This window comes from Bidens hawaiensis, unplaced genomic scaffold (genome assembly GCF_021521415.1).
Source record: "Bidens hawaiensis isolate Kalapana, Puna unplaced genomic scaffold, B.hawaiensis_p1.1 tig00041678_1, whole genome shotgun sequence".
Lineage (NCBI taxonomy): Eukaryota > Viridiplantae > Streptophyta > Magnoliopsida > Asterales > Asteraceae > Bidens > Bidens hawaiensis.
In genome coordinates this window covers 135,262-154,710 of record NW_027497378.1, presented here as the reverse complement: position 1 = coordinate 154,710, position 19,449 = coordinate 135,262, and the positions used below count along the sequence as shown (strand labels likewise).

Here is a 19,449-nt window from a genome sequence, read left to right as displayed (position 1 = left end):
AGGCACATAACTCAAACATGTAACTTTTTAAACCGTACATAATACAAACATTTAAATCAGAAATAAGTGACTATGGTAAAACCCCTATGGACTATTTGTGTAATTAACCTTCGTTTTATGTTACCAACTCTTTAAATCCACCGTTGGCATGTCACTTCCTGATTTCGACCTTAGCGGGTTCCTAATAAAGGTGTCCCCCTAAAACCCGACATGATTTGGCGAGTGCCCTTTATAGTGGAATTGTCGAGAGTTTGGAAATGAAGTTCGATCTATCCTCCCGTCAGGCTCAAGATTTCCTAACGGCAATCCCCATTGATGGTCTGGGCCAACACATGTCGGCTTTGGAGTACCGAACCATCCTAAGTACTGGCTAATGATCCCTTTGTTTCCGGCGGATGAGCTGGTTTGCCGTAAGGCTTGTTTGGATTCTTTTGTTGAGCATGCGGTTCACTGCAAGAAGTTACCCGGGTTTAAGTATATACATGATTTGGTGAGGGATGTTCTACGCGATGTTCTTAAACGCCTAAACGGGCAGGAATTTCTGCTAAAAAGGAGGCCCCCATTAACTTTCTGATGAATCCACTTGAAGGGAGTCCACTTTACACGCTTGTGTGGACCTCACAGGAGTATCTCCTCTTGTTGGGCTAAAGGACAATGGGTTTGTAGCGGGGCAGGCTACGTAGTAGGCGGCGTCGAGTAAGGTTGCTAAACACAAGAAAGCTTGTCTAGAGAATCAACACATATTTATCCCTTTGCCTTTGACACATTTGGTTTCTTAACCCCAGAGGCCGTTGACTTTTTGAACAAAGTTCAACGGGTCGTGCATAGTAATTTATCGGCACCACAACTTTGTTTTTAGTATGACTGGATTTGCTATCTAAAAGGGGGTTGCGACGCAGCTTGTTGCCTGTTTACATGCCACCTTCTTGTAATCGTTTGGATGTTGTTAATGGTATAAAATTATAATTAAAACAAACGGAATTTGATTTTAGAACAGGTTAAAATCCAAACTAAACCATATTAACAAGCTCAAGAACACAAACTTTAATTTCATATTAACCTACACACTAGTACAAAGAATCAATCATGTGATTAATATCTTCAAACACACTTTATTTGATAGATCTCTTATTTTTCATGGTTCGGGTTTTACAGGGCCGAATGGGCCGCCGGGAGACATTTACCAAACCAACCCAAAAGATCCCGATGGGCCTCTTGTGCACGTTCCACAACCGTTGTCATCTTTATATCTAACGGTCCAACCATGTGATGTACCCGGATATATCTTCACAAAGTGATCAACCTAGATAAAAAAAATATAATTAAAATTTAAAAAAAAAATTAAAAATAAAAAAAATTTAAATTTTTTTTTAAAAAAACGAGTGTTTTAGATAACGGATCACTGGGTCGGGTTGACTTGCAAACACTTACCTCAGGTTTAGCTTCCAATGCAGCCTGAAACTGTTTAACGACTTCCGGAGGAGATATGTTGTCAAATTCAGCCCCGAATATCCCAACTGGAACCTTAACCCCTAAATAAAACCATCATCAAAAAACACAAAACTGTTAAGAAAATATCTGATAAAAAAGTTTGACCTTTTCTATTACGTTTGATGAAGAGGTAGGTCCCAGCAGAGCCCAGTCGGACCCGCAAGACTCACCTTAAACAGGGACGTCTGCGCAGAGACCAACTGGATCCGCAGGACCAACCATGCTCAGAGACGTAACGTCCTTACGCGCAGTACGCAAGCTGGTCCCGCAGGAAATGCCTCCCAATGGTGAAGGACTCCGCCTGTCCCCGCAGCCTCGGATACAAGCCATTAGGGAAGGCCACCCGCGCAGCATGGCTACACGCACAAGGCACTTAGCTCTCAATCGTTCAGTGTCACCTGAAGGAATGAGCCAAGCCGGGAGCAATCCCGCACAGAGGCGGGAGGGGGAATACTCCCGCCCAAATAAGCCAGTCCGTATACTGAAGGATCTTTTACTGTACCTGACGAGGTATGGGCAAAAGATCTGATCAGAGATGCGACAGCTCACTGACAGCAGCATGGCAGACAGCACGCCACAGCACTGTGACCAATAGCCGCCGCCTACCCACCAACTCCTGCCATACCACGTGCCTAGCCTGTAGTTGGCAGAAGAGGAAGAGTGCACGACACGCCTGCTCTGTGTCAGCCGCTACCTATCCACCACTCACAGGCAGGGCACGTGCATAGGTTACAGTTGGTAGCGTGTTGGGCCGGCTAAACCCCTTGGAAACCTACCTTCGGCTATAAATACCACAAATGGTATGATCATCTCATCTTATCATATCTTATTACATTATCATCATAATATACCTGATATCTGCTCTAGCAATCTCTTAATATATTTTTATATTTAAAGAGCAATCTAGTCTGATTCTCACGCCGGAGGGTGGTCACAAGGAGGAACCCCCCCCTTCTCAGTGACGAGCTCACGGTGTCTGTTTTGCAGGTTATCAGAAGAACCATCTTCCAAGGGTCTAACCCCTCGTGGGAAACATCTCTCCAACCCCCAGGTTACCAGTAACCTGCCCGGGGTCCGGTTAGTGTTTCTTCATTGGCGCCATCCGTGCATAAAGCTAGAACTACAATTTTCTCCAGTTTTTTCAAAACTTTATACAAAAGATGGTTAGAGAAATTCCGGTAACCACAACCCCAGCTATTGGGGGGAATACCGGCAACACAGTTTTTACAAACACTACTCCGGCTACCGAAGCCGGAGCAAGTGAAGTAAATTTTACGAACACTACCCCACTTACTAAAGCAGGGGCAAGTGCAGTAAATGACCGCCTACTGGGATCCACCGATACCCAGTTTGAAAAACGAAGACTCCCCCGCCAGACTCTCGACGAAGTCAAGGCATGGGCGGAGGCACGACAAAAGGAATTCCAGGCTGAGTTAAATGAACGCTTGCGTTCCGTGCAACAGGCCGACGAATTCGAATACTGGGAGGATGACTCGGAGGAATCCGACTCCGACGCGAACCCTCGTCATAAAGCAAAAGGGAAGCGTAAAGAAACGGAAACCCAAGCGAAAAGGCATTTTGGACAAGCCTTCAAACCAAAAAGCATAGATAGAAGTCCACGAGACTTCTCTAAAACGTTCAGACCAAACGTTACAAATGCAGGAACGTCCAAATTTGCAAGGGACATTGCTGAAGCAATTGCCCCGAAAAGTGCTAAACAAATGCCTAACATAGGCACATATGACGGCCTATCTGATCCAGACGATCATTTGAACAGGTTCATAGCGGGGGCAACCGTTAGCAATTGGACGGAACCCACGTGGTGTTACATGTTCCAAATGACGCTGGTGGGGGCTGCTAGGGCTTGGTTTGATCGTTTACCGGTTAACCACATTTACGACTGGGCAGACTTCCAGCAGAAGTTTAGCCAACACTTCAGCCAGCAGCGAAAGTATACCGAGGAGCAATGGACAATCCTCAAATGCACACGGGAAGAAGATGAATCTCTGCCAAACTTCATCACTCGCTTCAACTCAAAGAAGTTAAGTTTGGGCAATATCAGCGAGGATCTTGTTCGCGCAGCCTTCATCCAGGGCGCGCAAGACCCAGAGCTTATCCGCACCCTAACGGGTAAAGATGGAATGCCATCCACATGGGATGGCATCATGACAGCAGCCAAACGCTATGCGGAAACGGAGAAGCAACTGGGTAGAGACCTTCCGCAGAACACAAACCTTTACACCCAGAGGACGAGAGAGGACAACGTCCTCACCGCCCGATTGAACAAAAAACGGAAGCAAGGCATTTGGCAGTCAAGGGTAAACTTTGACACCTCATCCGGCTTACAGCACCGATTGGGTGAAAGGGATAATGTAAAGCCGCACCGGAACTCCAGATGGACGCCACTTACCAAAAGCGTCACTGACATATTTGCTACTGAGGAGCTCCCATGGCCAAAGCCTCCAGTAATCCGGCATCGTCACGATGCTGATCGGAGCAAGTACTGTGACTATCACAGAACAAAAGGCCACAACACTGAAGAATGCATAGACGTAAAAGACATGGTCGAAACATTCGTCAGAGATGGGACGCTCGCGCACCTCGTGGCGAAATAAAAGCTAGGCAGGCGAGTGCGTATAGAACCCCAGCTGGGGAAAACACGAACCAATTCCAGCTTCAAAAACGAGACTACATGCTGCGTAAAGAACGAGATCCCGAACCAGGTGCGTATCGGCTCGATGGCACTCCCATCCCAACATGGAAGGGAGTTCAATTACACAGTTTGCATGTAATCAATTCCAATTTGTAAAGAGAAGGCCAAGAGCCACTTCTAATGGAAATGATTCTCTTTAAGAATATCGAAGCTGATGATTTTACATTTATACTTTTCTGGACACTAATATGCCGGTTTTCACCGCATAATTACGTGAAGTCATTGCATGGGAAGGCGGTCCTACCCGCACGAACCCAATAACGTGACAAACCTTCACGCAGGTCAGTTGAAGGGGAAAAAGTTCAGCACCCAAAAATGAAAGTGCCGGTCTATCCGCATGAATCATTAAGGAAACTGAATAATAACCTGTCAACAACCGCGCGTCGAACGGTTAAAACTATCCAACACTGGTGACGACATTCACATTACGTGAAGTCGTTGCGTGGGAAGGCGGTCTTACCCGCACGAACCCAATAACGTGGCAAACCTACACGCAGGTCAGTTGAAAGAGTTCATCCCATTAAATGAAAGTGCCGGTCTATCCGCATGAATCATGAAAGGAAAATGAACACTAACCTATCGACAACCGCGCGTCGAACGGTTCAAAACAAAATTCTTAAAAAGATGAGAAAAACCTACACGCAGGTCAGATAAGGGTAAAGTTCTGCCATCCTACTAAGTGCAAGTGACGGTTCTACCCGCACAATCACGAAAGAGGAAGCAAAACTTCACCTATTATCAACCACGTTCAAAGGTTAACTTATCCTCAAAAGATGAGAAAAACCTACACGCAGGTCAGATAAGGGTAAAGTTCTGCCATCCTACTAAGTGCAAGTGACGGTTCTACCCGCACAATCACGAAAGAGGAAGCAAAACTTCACACCTATTATCAACCACGTTCAAAGGTTAACTTATCCTCAAAAGATGAGAAACCTACACGCAGGTCAGATAAGGGTAAAGTTCTGCCATCCTACTAAGTGCAAGTGACGGTTCTACCCGCACAATCACGAAAGGGGAAGCAAAACTTCACACCTATTATCAACCACGTTCAAAGGTTAACTTATCCTAAAAAAGTAAGAAAAACCAGCACGCAGGTTAGATAAAAGTTAAAGTTTAGCCATCCTACCAAGTGCAAGTGACGGTTCTACCCGCACAATCACGAAGGAGGAAGCGAAACTTTAACCCACTATCAACCACGTTCAAAGGTTCTTATTCTAAACACTTGGAAAATTGCTAATTTAAACTAAGTATGCAAGTCATAAGTTTATAAAGCAAGGAACCCAAAGAAGGAAATAACAGTCTTATACGCAAAAAGATTAATATTTCAATGATGTATTACAACAGTGGCCGGGTAACTACCCGCCTAAAAGAAATCTATACAAAGCTAAGTCTATCCTAGCGGTGGGAAGAGATCTTCAGGATCAGGCTTCAGGGCCACCTCCGCTTGGACCAGCACCGTCTGAGCGTGGCTGCCCAAGGAAAGCCTTAAGGATGTTTAGCCCATCATCAGCAGCAGCAGCCTCATTCACCTTCTCCACCACTGGATGCGGGAAGGCAGCGTACTGGTTCACAGCTTGGTCATAAGCAGCTTCAGTATTAACATTGAATAAAGGGAAGTTGGAGGGCGGAAAGCCTCTCTCAGCAAACCCTAGACCGAGCAGGAAGCCAGTCTTCTCCCCATCCTCATGAGAAGCGTTGAGGGCTGCGCTCATCGCATCGTCATAAGAGGTCTCTGAAAGGACCCGACGCGCAACCTACAAAAGAATACAAGTTAGAACATTTTCTAATTACGAGCGGAAAGCGTAAAGAAAAAGATAAAGATACCTGAGGCAACGCTTCTCGAAGCAGCCATTGGAGGGTAGCTTGACTTTCTTTGTAAGCACGTTCAGCTCCGTTTTTATCAAGGTTGGCAAGTTGAACTTCCTTGGCGGCAGCCTCTTCGACGCTTTTGAGTTTCCTTTCAGTGCGGTCAAGCACCCCCCTCTGGTCAAGGATCTCTTGCAGCTTCTTGGCATCTTCCATTGCCAAGGCGTCATGAGCATGCTGAAGAGCCTTTAATTTGCATTTAAGCTGCTCATTCTCTTCGCGAAGCGGCTCAACAACAGCTTCAGCCTTGGCAGCCCTCTCAGTTGAGTTTCGCGCAGTCTCCTTGGCCAGCCGAAGCTGTTCATTCACAGCTTGGGCAGCCTTGGAGCGGGCCTCGAGTCGCGCCTGGACTTCAACCTCGAGGGCCTTGAATGCCTTCTCCTTCTCGGCTGCGGCAGCGGCCAACTGCCGGTTCTCCTCCCGAAGAGCCCGCGCTTCAGATACATCTTTGGCGCGAGCTGCTTTTAACTTGTCGTTTTCACGACAAAGCAGCTCGACGCGGGGCTGCGTCCGGGCCTGGAGAACCCGAAGCTCATTGGTTAGCCTACCCTCTTGGTAGCTAGCCATGGCTTCCCCCAACGCACCATGAGGAGCAGCGTGGCGAGCCCAGTCCACGCACTCCACAGGGGTACGAAGGGTTGTTCCTCGGCGTATGTTCCATCTTGGAACATACACTTCATTGGAATCCGACACTGCAAAAGAAACAAAGGCAGTTAGGAAAAGATGATAAAAATATATAAGGGAAAAAGAACCCTACGTACCTGTAGGGTCAATAACAGGCCGATAGCCGCCAAACCCATCACCTGAACCTAAAGGAAATCCATCCAACAGGTCAGGCAGACGGGAAGGTGGCATAGATCGGCGGGAAACCTGGCGCATACCTGATGGTCCGGCCGTCGGTGCCGGTGGCGCAGGTATAGTGGCAGCCGCTGTGGTAGCCATGTTTGGCGCCACCTCCTCAGCAACAGTAACCGCCGGCTCCGTGAAAGATGCTGTAAAAATTGCACTCACGGCCGGCGGAGACACCTTCTCAGCTGGAACAGCCTCAGGAAGGCTGGAACCAGCGGAAGCAAGCGTAGACGCCTGGGTCGACGCCTCGGGAAGGCTGACCGAGCCTACCGTCATTGGCGGGGGAATACTTGCTCCAACTCCACCCTGGAATGCGTCAACATCCACACCTGCACAAGCAAAAGTGTTAGAAAAATTTATTTGAAACAACAAATCTAGACAAGAATTATGGGGGTACTCACGGGGTTTCTTGAGCTTGAACGCACGGACGAGCGGGGGCGAACCCGATGGAGCCGGCCTCTTGACACCGGTAACCGTCGTCGTCGCTGCCTCCCCGGAGGTAACACCTGCAGCCTCCGGAGCGGTGGTCTCCTCACCACCGGGCTTCCCCGCCACCTCTGCATTATCTGACTCCGAGTCAGATAGGACTACCGGGTCGGCCGTAGAGGCCACCTTCTCCTTGCCCTTCCCGACGGCAGCCTTTTTCTTCCGCACCAGTGGAGGACCTTCTGCGGATTCCTCAGAAGAAGAAATGTCATGAACTCCAGCAGCAGGCACAGCATTGAGAGGTTCAGGGTAGAAGATAGGCTTACCTGGCCGTCGGTGGCTCAGGATCTCTTGGCCTGGCGGGTAAACCTCCACGAACCGACCCGCGGTCTGCTCTAAGATGGGCAACTCGTTCTCGTCCAGAGCACGAGTACCCATCCGCGCGGGACCATCTTCCTCCCGCGGGTTCAGGAGCGACTGAAGATCGTTCCCCTCTGAAATCAACAAGAAAGTTAGTAAAAATCGAAGTCAGCAAAATGAAACAAGACGTACCATAAGGGACAGAGTTCGAACCATATTCAAGGACGATCGGAACCTTATCCGCATTCGCCGCCTTCCACACCCGGCTCATCCCCAACATCACCATCGCCGACTCCGGAAAACGGAAAACCGGGGACTGGACCCGGGAAATCTTCGAGAACCATTCCGCCTCCTCGTAGTTGAGGGCGGGAAGGTTCGGAAGCGCCTGGCCATTCTTGAACTTCATGGCGATGGGGATGGCGCGAGCGGATATGAAGAAGAACTCTCTTCTCCATGAGCGAAGACTCCGCTCGGTGGTACAAATCTTTAAACCCTTGATACGGGTTGTAAGAGTGTACCACCCTTGGATGCACCTCCATGTATAGAAGGTCATCAGGCGATCAACGAGGGGCTCAAGGCCCAGTATCCGGCACACCCACTCAAAGTGCCGGACCTTGGCAATGGCCATAGGGTGCACCTCTGTCAGGTGCACACCGTGCCTCTCTAGGACACGGTACACAAACTTTGTCAACGGAAACCTAAGGTTCCCGTAGACAAAGAATGCAGCATAAACCCCGATCTTGCCACTAGGGGCATCGTACACAGTATGGTGGGGTTCAGGAAACTCAGGCTCGAGAGACTCGAGCATAAACTTCCTGATGATATACTGGTACAGATCGACAGGAAGAGAGCACTGGCATTCGCCAGCAGTCTTCTGGTCATCAGCATCATGAGAAGACATGGTGGAAGAAAGACGAAAAGAGATTTCAGGGTAATGCTTTACTGAACAGAAAAATTCGCCGGAAATTACTTGAGAAGAAGAGATGAAAGTGGAAAGTGTGAATTGCAAATAACCCTCTCCCCCTTTATATAGTAATCGCAATTAATGCGGTGAATTTAATGCGGAGGAGAGAGAAATCAAATGTGCAATGAAACTATGACACGTGGCAAAAAGTAAGCTGGCAACAGCTGTTGAAAGGACGTGTGCCAGTAATTTCGCGGCCACGCGCCCGAAAAATCGCTCCCACGCGCCTGAAAAAGCGACTGGAATGACCATGTTCTGTCACGTCACCATAACTTCCTGCACGTCCTGACACAGTCAGAAGAAACCGTCGCACGACGTTTCAGAGGTTTATCTTTTCACCAACTCTTCGAATTTCAAAATTCAAAATTCGAAAGTATTAAAAAGTAAGCGGGAAAATACCCCTTACCCCTTGGCAAGCAAGTAACCGTAAGACGGATGCGGGTACAGTGTAAAGGCAAAACCCTTCACATACCTAGCACCCGCAGGGAATTGAAGCCAAATAAACCTTGGCAAACAAGTAACCGTAAGCCGGCTGCGGGTACAGTGTTAAGGCAAAACCCTTCACATACCTAGCACCTGCAGGGAATTGAAGCCAAGAACCTTGGTGAACAAGTAACCGTAAGACGGATGCGGGTACAGTGTTAAGGCAAAACCCTTCACATACCTAGCACCCGCAGGGAATTGACGCCAGGAATACCTTGAGAGTAAAGTAACCGTAAGACGAGCGCAGGTACAGTGTTAAGGCAAAACCCTTCACATACCTAGCGCTCCGCTGGGAATTGAAACCAAGAAGGATCTTCTGGGCAATGCTTGCGGAAACGGAAATAGCATCCCTGCATAGCGGGAACATCGAGAACTACGTTGTTTGAAGCTCCAGGATGGAATTGGTGGTCTTAACATAATTGATCACTATGTTCAAAACTACCAAAACCTCATGGAAAATACATACAACTGGGACTCAATGCTCCTGACTTGCGAGGAGGTTACAGACCTACCCGCATCATACCCAAAGACCAAGCAGGAAACTCGGGCATTTCTGCAAGTGACAAGGACTTCCGCGGAAAGAATCCCCATGGAAAACCTTACAAAACCCTTTTCAAAACCCTTTGCTCAAGTCCAAAAAGTTCACCTCACTTCATTAAACACTCATGAGAAGAACATTGGACTGGGGGGACTTGAAGAGGTAGGTCCCAGCAGAGCCCAGTCGGACCCGCAAGACTCACCTTAAACAGGGACGTCTGCGCAGAGACCAACTGGATCCGCAGGACCAACCATGCTCAGAGACGTAACGTCCTTACGCGCAGTACGCAAGCTGGTCCCGCAGGAAATGCCTCCCAATGGTGAAGGACTCCGCCTGTCCCCGCAGCCTCGGATACAAGCCATTAGGGAAGGCCACCCGCGCAGCATGGCTACACGCACAAGGCACTTAGCTCTCAATCGTTCAGTGTCACCTGAAGGAATGAGCCAAGCCGGGAGCAATCCCGCACAGAGGCGGGAGGGGGAATACTCCCGCCCAAATAAGCCAGTCCGTATACTGAAGGATCTTTTACTGTACCTGACGAGGTATGGGCAAAAGATCTGATCAGAGATGCGACAGCTCACTGACAGCAGCATGGCAGACAGCACGCCACAGCACTGTGACCAATAGCCGCCGCCTACCCACCAACTCCTGCCATACCACGTGCCTAGCCTGTAGTTGGCAGAAGAGGAAGAGTGCACGACACGCCTGCTCTGTGTCAGCCGCTACCTATCCACCACTCACAGGCAGGGCACGTGCATAGGTTACAGTTGGTAGCGTGTTGGGCCGGCTAAACCCCTTGGAAACCTACCTTCGGCTATAAATACCACAAATGGTATGATCATCTCATCTTATCATATCTTATTACATTATCATCATAATATACCTGATATCTGCTCTAGCAATCTCTTAATATATTTTTATATTTAAAGAGCAATCTAGTCTGATTCTCACGCCGGAGGGTGGTCACAAGGAGGAACCCCCCCCCCTTCTCAGTGACGAGCTCACGGTGTCTGTTTTGCAGGTTATCAGAAGAACCATCTTCCAAGGGTCTAACCCCTCGTGGGAAACATCTCTCCAACCCCCAGGTTACCAGTAACCTGCCCGGGGTCCGGTTAGTGTTTCTTCATTTGACTATTGAAAAATCAAACATGAACCGTTTTCGAGAACACAGGGATTATGATTAACGTTCTTGAGCGAAAACGTACCCTTGATATCATCTAAAGTGACAAATGTAGGATGCAAGAGTGCTGCAACTTGTATATCTGCATCCTTTGCTAGCTCCACGACGACTTTGGCTATAGAAGATAATGATGCAGTTAAAGTATTAAACTATAGTGAAGTATTATTATTATTATTATTATTATTATTATTATTATTATTATAAACCAAGAAATTAAAATTTTTAATAAAGTTGTTGAGAAGGTAGTCTTACCACCCCAACAGAATCCTGCAGCACCAATTTTAGATATACCGTTTTCTTTGAGAGCATGAATAATTGGTTTTGCAAAATCCACCGCTGGAAGCTATACAAAGAAAAATATAATTAACGAGAAAGGTATTATTATTATAACTTGTAACAAAAGTTTTTCTTTGAGCTGAGGGTCTCACTAGGAGCAATATGTCTATCTGATTTACACAAACGAACCTTGAAGTGATCTAATTAATAATAAAATTGCAAAAAATATGGACTTTAGTGTTTTTTAATATTATGTAATGTTTTTGGAGTATTTTTTTTATAAAATAGAAACATTAATTTAATTACACAAAAAGTCTTAGAAATGATGAAATGACAAAACTACCCTTGCGTGCAAGGCATGTGACTGGGCTTAACAGAAAAATCTAATGTCCATCAGTGGAAAGGATGAAAACTGTGGCAAATTTTGAATGTAAAGAATGATTTACGTTATTTATTTAGTTTCAAGGACGAATCTGAAATTTTTTGTATATATAAAGAACGAAAAATGTAATTTACATATCATGTTTTTAAGAAATTTAGATGGTACTAAATTTTATATTTATATTTTATTTCTATTTACTAAGTTATTGTTATATAAAATAGAAATAATAATTACATTAAAAATAATTCAAAAGTGTGAGTTAACTTATTGACTTATTGGTTTGGCTTTCTAAAAAGCCAATAAGTTAAAAAGGTGTTTCACAAACGCAAAAGTCCCTCTTATTTTAGCTTTTTTAAATGATTAAAAAGCTCTTTTCAAAAACCCTCAAATCCCGGCTTTTTGAAAAAGCTAATAAGCCAATAAACTGTTTTCAAACTCAATCCCAAACATGGCCTTGATATGTACTAATGCAAATATTAAAATCTTAATTGACAACAAAAATATTATTTGGGAGCATAACTAACCGCGGGATGTTTTTTTAACCACTCTGGCAGTTGTGTTTTAGGGATGAATGGATCACCAAAAAACAAATGAGGAACAACAGCATAATATCCTGCAGATGCAACTTTATCTGCAATTTGCCTGCAATAATAAATCAAAATCCATAAACTCAATTAGGACACCATGACACAACAGTTGACTGTAATCAGTTCTTCTTAGGGGTGCACAACCAACCGAGCCGAGCCGCTCACAGCTACATGAGATCAGATCTACGCAGTCAATATCAGTGGTATCTCTGATTCTCAGTTATCGGTCCTCATGTGAAATATCAGTCAAAATATCGGTCAGAATATCGAAACCGATAATATTTTGACCGATATATCACCGATATTCCCGGTATCAGTGTTTTAAGTCTTAATTTTCAACTTTTAGTGTTTAATGTTAGTGTTTTGAGTCTTAAATCTTAATCAGTTCCTACTTGCTACAGTTTTGCAAGTTGCAAAAGGATAATTTGTTAATAGTAGGAGAGTATATTGAATTGTTAGTGTTAAAGTGCTATGTATATAAATTCTGCATGATATTAAAATTACCGATATCCCACCGTGATAACCGATATCTCAAATATCGGCCCTCGACTAATATATGATATTTTTCCGCATTAACTGCTTACGATAGGATCAGATTAAACAAAAAAAAATTTGAAACGAGCCGAGCCTTATCGACCCCAAGCCCAAGCTTGAGCCTTGTATGGAAAGATCAGTTAGGCTCATCGAGCCCTAACAAGCCTAGTGCATTTTTAAGTTTTAAACTCTTTTGGACTCTTGTGTATTAATTTCGAACTAAACAGCTAAGCTCGAGCCAAACTTTGGATCGTTTAAGGTGCTGCACAAAAGCTTGAAACCGAGCTTAGATTCATTAAAGTTTTTTTTTTTTTCAAAATAATTAAAAATATATATTAATATTAATATATATTAAACAAGCTGAGCTCGAGTTTGAAAAAACGACTTACGAAAAGCTCAAGCTACAGAAAAAGAGCTCGGGCTCACCTCGTTTAGATTTGTGAAGTTTTTTTCCAAAATATAAAAAATAATAAAAAAATGTATTTAAATTTGTTAACACATAACAAACGAGCCAAGCACAAGTTTGAAAAAACGACTTTAGCTTTAGGAAAAGAGCTCGGGCTTGGCTCGGCTCGTTTCGTTTACACCCCACAGTTGTTCTTGCTACAAGCATACCTCAATTTTGGAGCTTCATACCCTGCAAAAAAAAAAAAAAAAAAACTAATAAAGTGTGAAATAAATATAAATAAATATGGAGCAGAGTTGAATATAGTAATATACCATAAACATCAGAAATGAAAAGTATGGCAGTTTTAGAATCAGGGTTGCCGGAAACATAAGAATTAAGAGATGCTATTTGTTTTATTTCGCCGGATTCATCGCCGGAGGAGGCTGCCGGAGGGTTATCACAGCATGCCGGACCAGACATCAGTTGGCTTCTGGAGCAAGACAGCATGTGTTCGTAGACTTTTATGTGATTGTGTGTGTTTGTGTTTGTGTTTGTGTTTGTGTTTTAGTGCACTTTAGTACCCTTGGGTTTATTAATTGTTTGTACTTATGCACATGAGTTGTTCAGACTTTGCAAATTGGTACACATAGTATGGTTTTAATAATTTAAGGTTTCTGATTTTCTAGAAATGATTGGAATTTTAACGAGGTGACTAGGGTTGTCCAAACTTCAGACCGCTTGACGCTTGAAACTCATTCGATGCGCTTAATCAAGAAATGATAGTTTGATTTTGGCTTGGTTTGTAAGCAGGCCCATCACAAGACCCTCGCCTGATTTGGAGTTTTGACTCATGAATAACCCTAGGGGCAAGCGGAGAATTAATTTTTCTGATATCTTTATATGAGTAATTATTTTTGTTCCACTAGACGTGTTCTATGACTAATGATTAGGTCAACCGTCAATATATAAATATATTTTTTTTATGTTTTTAACTATGTGAAATTCAACAGTAATAAACGTGAAGATAAATATATATTCTCTTTTTACCTGCTCAGCGTGACACTTCATCACCACCGTCGTTTCATCTCCTTCCAGCCTCCCTCAATTGTGACACTTCCATCAATAGGGATGTTCACGAGTCAAGCTTGAGTCGAGCCAGGGTGGTTTCGAGCTCGGGCTCGAAATTAGACGAGGCAACTCAGCTAGGCTCTAGCACGATTTTGAAGTTAAACAAGCTTAAGATCAAGCCAACGAGCCGAGTCTGGGTCGATTTTGGCTCGGTTACAAAAATGGCCCAACTCAGCTCAGGATGTTTCAAATCAAGTTTTTTTAGCTAGTTTTCTTCGAGCTTTTATCGAGCGAGCCATGAGCTCGAGCTTCAAGTCTCGAACTTTTTGAACAGCCCTACTTCTAACCCTCTCCTCTTCCACCTATTTCATCCTTCTTCAATTATTCAATGTCGTCAATTCTCTTCATTTAGCTGACATTTGGGTTTATATGTGATATATATGATTTGGGGTCATATATCATGTTTACAGACCCGGATTCAGGATTCAGGTTGTGACTTGTATGTATAATACCATATACGTGCTTGTATATCGTTTTCATATATTCGATATATTTGTAATTTGTAAGTTGTAACATCTTAAATTTTTATATATATAATATTGGGCTCCATTTTCAGTTGCAATTTGCAAAGACACGGGATTGGATTAAGGAGAAGTGAAATAATGTGATCGCTTTAGGCCCTCAATTATAATAGGTAACAAATTATACGTAGGTGATTTTGATTTTGAGATTGTCGACGATAGTATTCATGGTTTATAATTACACATACATATATATTATATAGGAGCCATAAAATCAAAAACAACTCTTCCCATTTATCGGACCTCTAATATTTAAGCAGCTTGAGCCCCTAAAAGCAATGTTTTAAAAATCTCGACTAGGCGCCGATTAATCCCCATTAATCGCCAGCCCCCACTTCATTGATTAATTTTTCTAATCGGTTAATGGTCAAATCCGTCCGAAATCAGGATTAATCGAACTTAATCGGCTTTTTCTAAAGAGGTTCTGGAAAAAAATCGGCGGTTTCCGGCGAGATTCTGACCAAAATCAACGGTTTCGAGCGAGACTCCAGCAAAAATCAATGTTTTTTCGCCAGATTGCAATCAGTTTCCGGCCAAAATGTGTTTTTGTATGTATAAAACTGAAAATTACATATAAAATACGTGCATACATATATAAAACTAAAAATTATACATTAAAGCTTGATCTAATTAATCCCAATTAATCTTGATCCCGATTAATCTTAATTAATCGCTAGTCCCCACCCCACCGCCCGACTAACAGTTAACGATTTTTACAACACTTCCTAAAAGGATTAAGACGACCCTGGTTAAAGAATGTTGTTACTTGTTACTAAAGGAGTATATTAATAGTAAAGTTTTAGGAATAAAAACACACATATAGTAAAACATGAGGGACACCTAATGACTTTATACAACTTATTAAAAACACAAAAAGTTAAAAAGATTCACATGAAACCGTTTGTCAACACACCAAAAACTACCCGCAAAAGATATCCCTTAAAAAACCATCCAAGTGTGAGGAGTTATCTAAACTCTTGAAGGGTTTTTGTAGGGTTTTGATAACACACAATTATCCATAACTCGTACACAAAACATGGGTTCTTTGAAGAACAAAACAGACCATCTAAACAAACAAGAAGAAGAAGATGATGAACCAATTTTGGCTGAACAAAACCAGAGGTTTTGTATGTTTCCTGTTAGATACAATCAACTTTGGGAGATGTATAAGAAAGCACAAGCCAGTTTCTGGACTGGTAATCTTTGTTAATATTAATCTAATCATTTTTTTTACTCTTTGTTGTTATTGCTTCAAAGTATTGTTATGTTGTTATGTGCTTGTTGTTTGGTGGTGGTGTATTAGTTTTTTTAATAGGGATGTAAAGGAACTGAACATTACGTGAACTGTTTGGCGGGAAGTTTGTTAATTTCTGTTTGTTTATTAAAGGTTTTTTTAATACTTTCAATGAATTTTTAAATTATCGTATAGATTTAAGAAAAAAATATTAACCACAAAATAAAGATAGGTATGAGTATTATGTGATTAATTTACGTGTAAAATTAACATATGAATATGAATGCTAAAAAACGCCAACACAATCTTGGTAGCCGAACTGAACCGTGGACACTGACAATTTTGGTTAGTCAAATAAAATAAAACATTGTTTGTGTCCATCTGTGTTCGCTCGTTCGTGTTCTTGAACCGTTCATGAACAAGTTCATTTTCTTAATGAACGAACACGAACAAGAAGTTCGTTTATGCTTGTTAATTTTTTTTTTGTTTATGTTTGTTCATTAAAGATTGTTTTAATACTTTTTAATGATTTAAGAAAAAATATTAACCATAAAACAAAAATAAATTTGAGTATTATGTGAATAATTTATGTGTAAAATTAGCTTATGAATATGAATGTTAAAAGAAAACCAACATAGTCTTGGTGCCCGAACTGAACCGAACCGTTAACACTGACTTGGTTAGCCAAATAAAATAAAGCATTTTTTGTGTTCAGTTGTGTTCGCTCATTTGCGTTCATGAACAGTTCACGAACAGTTCACGAACAAGGTATTTCATTCGATTAATTGTTTGTGAACCATTCGCCTGTATGATAAAAGCTTCACTGACGAACATTAAAAAGGCCTTGTTAATGTTCGGTTTGTTTACAGACTTAGCTCTTTATATTCCACCATAAAGTATGCGTTTTTTCGTTTCTTGATTGTACAGTTTTGCAAATTGTGTGTTTTTCTTGCTTTAAATTATTAAAATTTTCATGATTGTATATAAGATGTTTTCTTGTTTCTGCAGTTTGTAACACGGGTTATCAGTTTCTTGTGTTTTAGATTAATTTTACTGTGTTCTTGATGACTCGGGTTTGTATTTATGCAACACTTTTAGATCATACAAACCCCGAGTCTTGAATAAAAAAAATTGGTTTTGATGTCACCCGAATCAAATTTGAATACTTTCTTTTTAACAATTTTGATGTTACTTCATTGGTTTCAGCTGAGGAGGTTGATCTCTCTTTGGATGTACAACAATGGCAAAAATTAACCGACTCTGAGAAGCAGTTCATAAGCCATATTTTAGCCTTTTATGCTGCATCAGATGGAATTGTTTTGGAAAATCTCGCTGCACGATTTCTTAATGACATTCAAATACCCGAGGTTCCATTATTATTATTATTATTTTACGGTAATTCAGGATATAAGTTCTTGGATTGTTTGATTCGTGCCTAATTTGAGGTGTTGTGTTGATAGGCTCGGGCATTTTACGGGTTCCAAATTGCTATGGAGAATGTACACTCTGGTGGAGTTTTTATAAACTTAACAGTTTAGTTCATAACTTTATTTATGTTCATTTGATTTTTTTTTAACTAATTTTGCACATATTTAGAAATGTATAGCTTGCTTTTGGAGACATTCATTAAGGACTCCAAGGAAAAATACAGATTGTTTAATGCTATAGAAAACATTCCTTGTGTTGCAAGAAAGGCCCAATGGGCCTTAAACTGGATTAAAAGGTAATTTCCTTAATAAACAGTTAAACACACTTAAATTAGATTACAACTTATAATCACTATTCTGCTTGCTTTTTTTTTTGCAGCTCAAATTCATTTGCAGGAAGACTCGTAGCCTTTGCGTGTGTCGAAGGAATTTTTTTCTCAGGAAGGTACGCGGTTATAGTTTTTAAAAATATAAAACAGTCACATATGAATAATTTGTTGAAATTCACTTTTTTTTTTTTTAGTTTTTGCTCAGTTTTTTGGCTAAAGAAGAGGGGACTGATGCCAGGGTTGACTTTTTCAAATGAACTGATATCAAGAGATGAGGGTTTGCATTGTGACTTTGCTTGCCTTCTTTACAGGTAATTCGGTTGGCCCGTTTAGTAGAAAAAATAAATAAATAAAGAACATAATTTTGTTAACATAATATTTTAAGAAACTTGATCTTGTTTTACAGTTTGTTACAAAAGCAGCTTCCTTGGGAAAAAGTTAACGAAATAGTGCATGAAGCCGTTGAAATAGAGACCGAGTTCGTTTGTGAGTCACTTCCATGCGCGTTAATAGGCATGAACGCGAAACTCATGAGCCAATACATTAAGTTTGTTGCCGATCGCCTCTTGGTATGAATAATATTATTTATACAATAGTTTTGGCATTTTTAGTAAAGTTATATGCTTTTAACATGTTAGAGATAAAATATGTCCCGAATGAACGACAGGTTGCGTTGGGCTGTCAAAAGAAATACAACGTAGAAAACCCGTTCGATTGGATGGAGTTCATTTCACTTCAGTAAGTGTTATCAATCTCTAGTGCATCGTCGTCTTTAATAGCTAAACTTTTTTTTTTTTTTTTTTAGAGGAAAAGCAAATTTCTTTGAGAGAAGGGTGGGTGATTATCAAAGGGCTTCTGTTATGTCAAACCTTCAAGATGCTGCCCAGAATTTTGTCTTCAGTTTGGATGCAGATTTTTAATCCAAATCATTTTTCATATTATTATAATAACTAATGAATAATTTTAAGGATTTGTGACATTTTGGTATATTGTTTGATAAAATCAGATACATTACATGTATGCATAAGGATAGCTTTTTAAATCTGCATCTTTATCGAACACCTTGGTACCAGTAGACGAGATGCTCTTTTAAAGATACCCTTTACCGATGGTATTGATTATTATTATTTTAGTGAGTAAACTGCGGTTTTCGTCCATGTGGTTTGTCCAAATCTGCGGTTTTAGTCAAATAGTTTCAAATTTGCGATTTTCATCCATGTGGTTTCATTTCACTTGCAATTAAACCCGAATTCATTAACCTTGTTAAGTTTGGTTGCATGAGGGGCAGCTTTGTCCTTTTTCTTCTCAAATAAACCCCAGTCCTAATTTGCAAGCCCCCTCATGTGAGGGGCAGGGGTGTATTTGGGGAGAGAAAGGACAAAGCTGCCCCTCATTTGAGGGACACGCTGATGGGTTTAACGACCAGACTTAACGGGATTAATGAATTCGGGTTTAATTGCAAGTGAAATGAAACCACAGTGACGAAAAATCACAAATTTTAAACTATTGGACTAAAACCGCAGATTTAGACAAACCACATAGGTAAGAACCGCAATTCACTCTATTTTAAAAGAATATTGTTTTCTTGTTTTATAACTATAGTGTCAGTTAATAAGAGATTTATTTAGCATCTTTGGCCTAAAATAATGCAATTGTTTTAAGTATTTAAATATTATATGTTTTTGTTTTAATTAAGTGATTATAGGATGGAAAAGTATGATTAACACTCCTTTTTAATCAAAGTAAAATAATGATGAGAATAGATGAGTCACT

General features: G+C 41.8%; 1 protein-coding gene and 1 pseudogene across 2 annotated transcripts; one reads left to right on the top strand and one right to left on the bottom strand.

Moving 5' to 3' along the window:
- Nucleotides 1–1,012: 1,012 nt before the first annotated feature.
- LOC143593110 (endo-1,3;1,4-beta-D-glucanase-like) lies at nt 1,013–13,517 on the bottom strand (annotated as a pseudogene). The gene is made up of 7 exons (XR_013146043.1): nt 13,370–13,517; nt 13,265–13,286; nt 12,053–12,170; nt 11,123–11,213; nt 10,896–10,985; nt 1,432–1,532; nt 1,013–1,303 (listed from the first exon to the last, which is right to left on the bottom strand). The product of XR_013146043.1 is annotated as an endo-1,3;1,4-beta-D-glucanase-like (transcript).
- A 2,154-nt stretch (nt 13,518–15,671) lies between these two features.
- Nucleotides 15,672–18,685, top strand: LOC143593105 (ribonucleoside-diphosphate reductase small chain A-like). The gene is made up of 9 exons (XM_077072835.1): nt 15,672–15,882; nt 17,127–17,287; nt 17,381–17,429; nt 17,517–17,643; nt 17,727–17,792; nt 17,871–17,987; nt 18,083–18,245; nt 18,344–18,414; nt 18,482–18,685. Exons 1-9 carry the CDS (start codon nt 15,723–15,725, stop codon nt 18,594–18,596), a joined length of 1,029 nt encoding a protein of 342 aa, XP_076928950.1. The 5' UTR covers nt 15,672–15,722; the 3' UTR covers nt 18,597–18,685.
- Nucleotides 18,686–19,449: the final 764 nt, after the last annotated feature.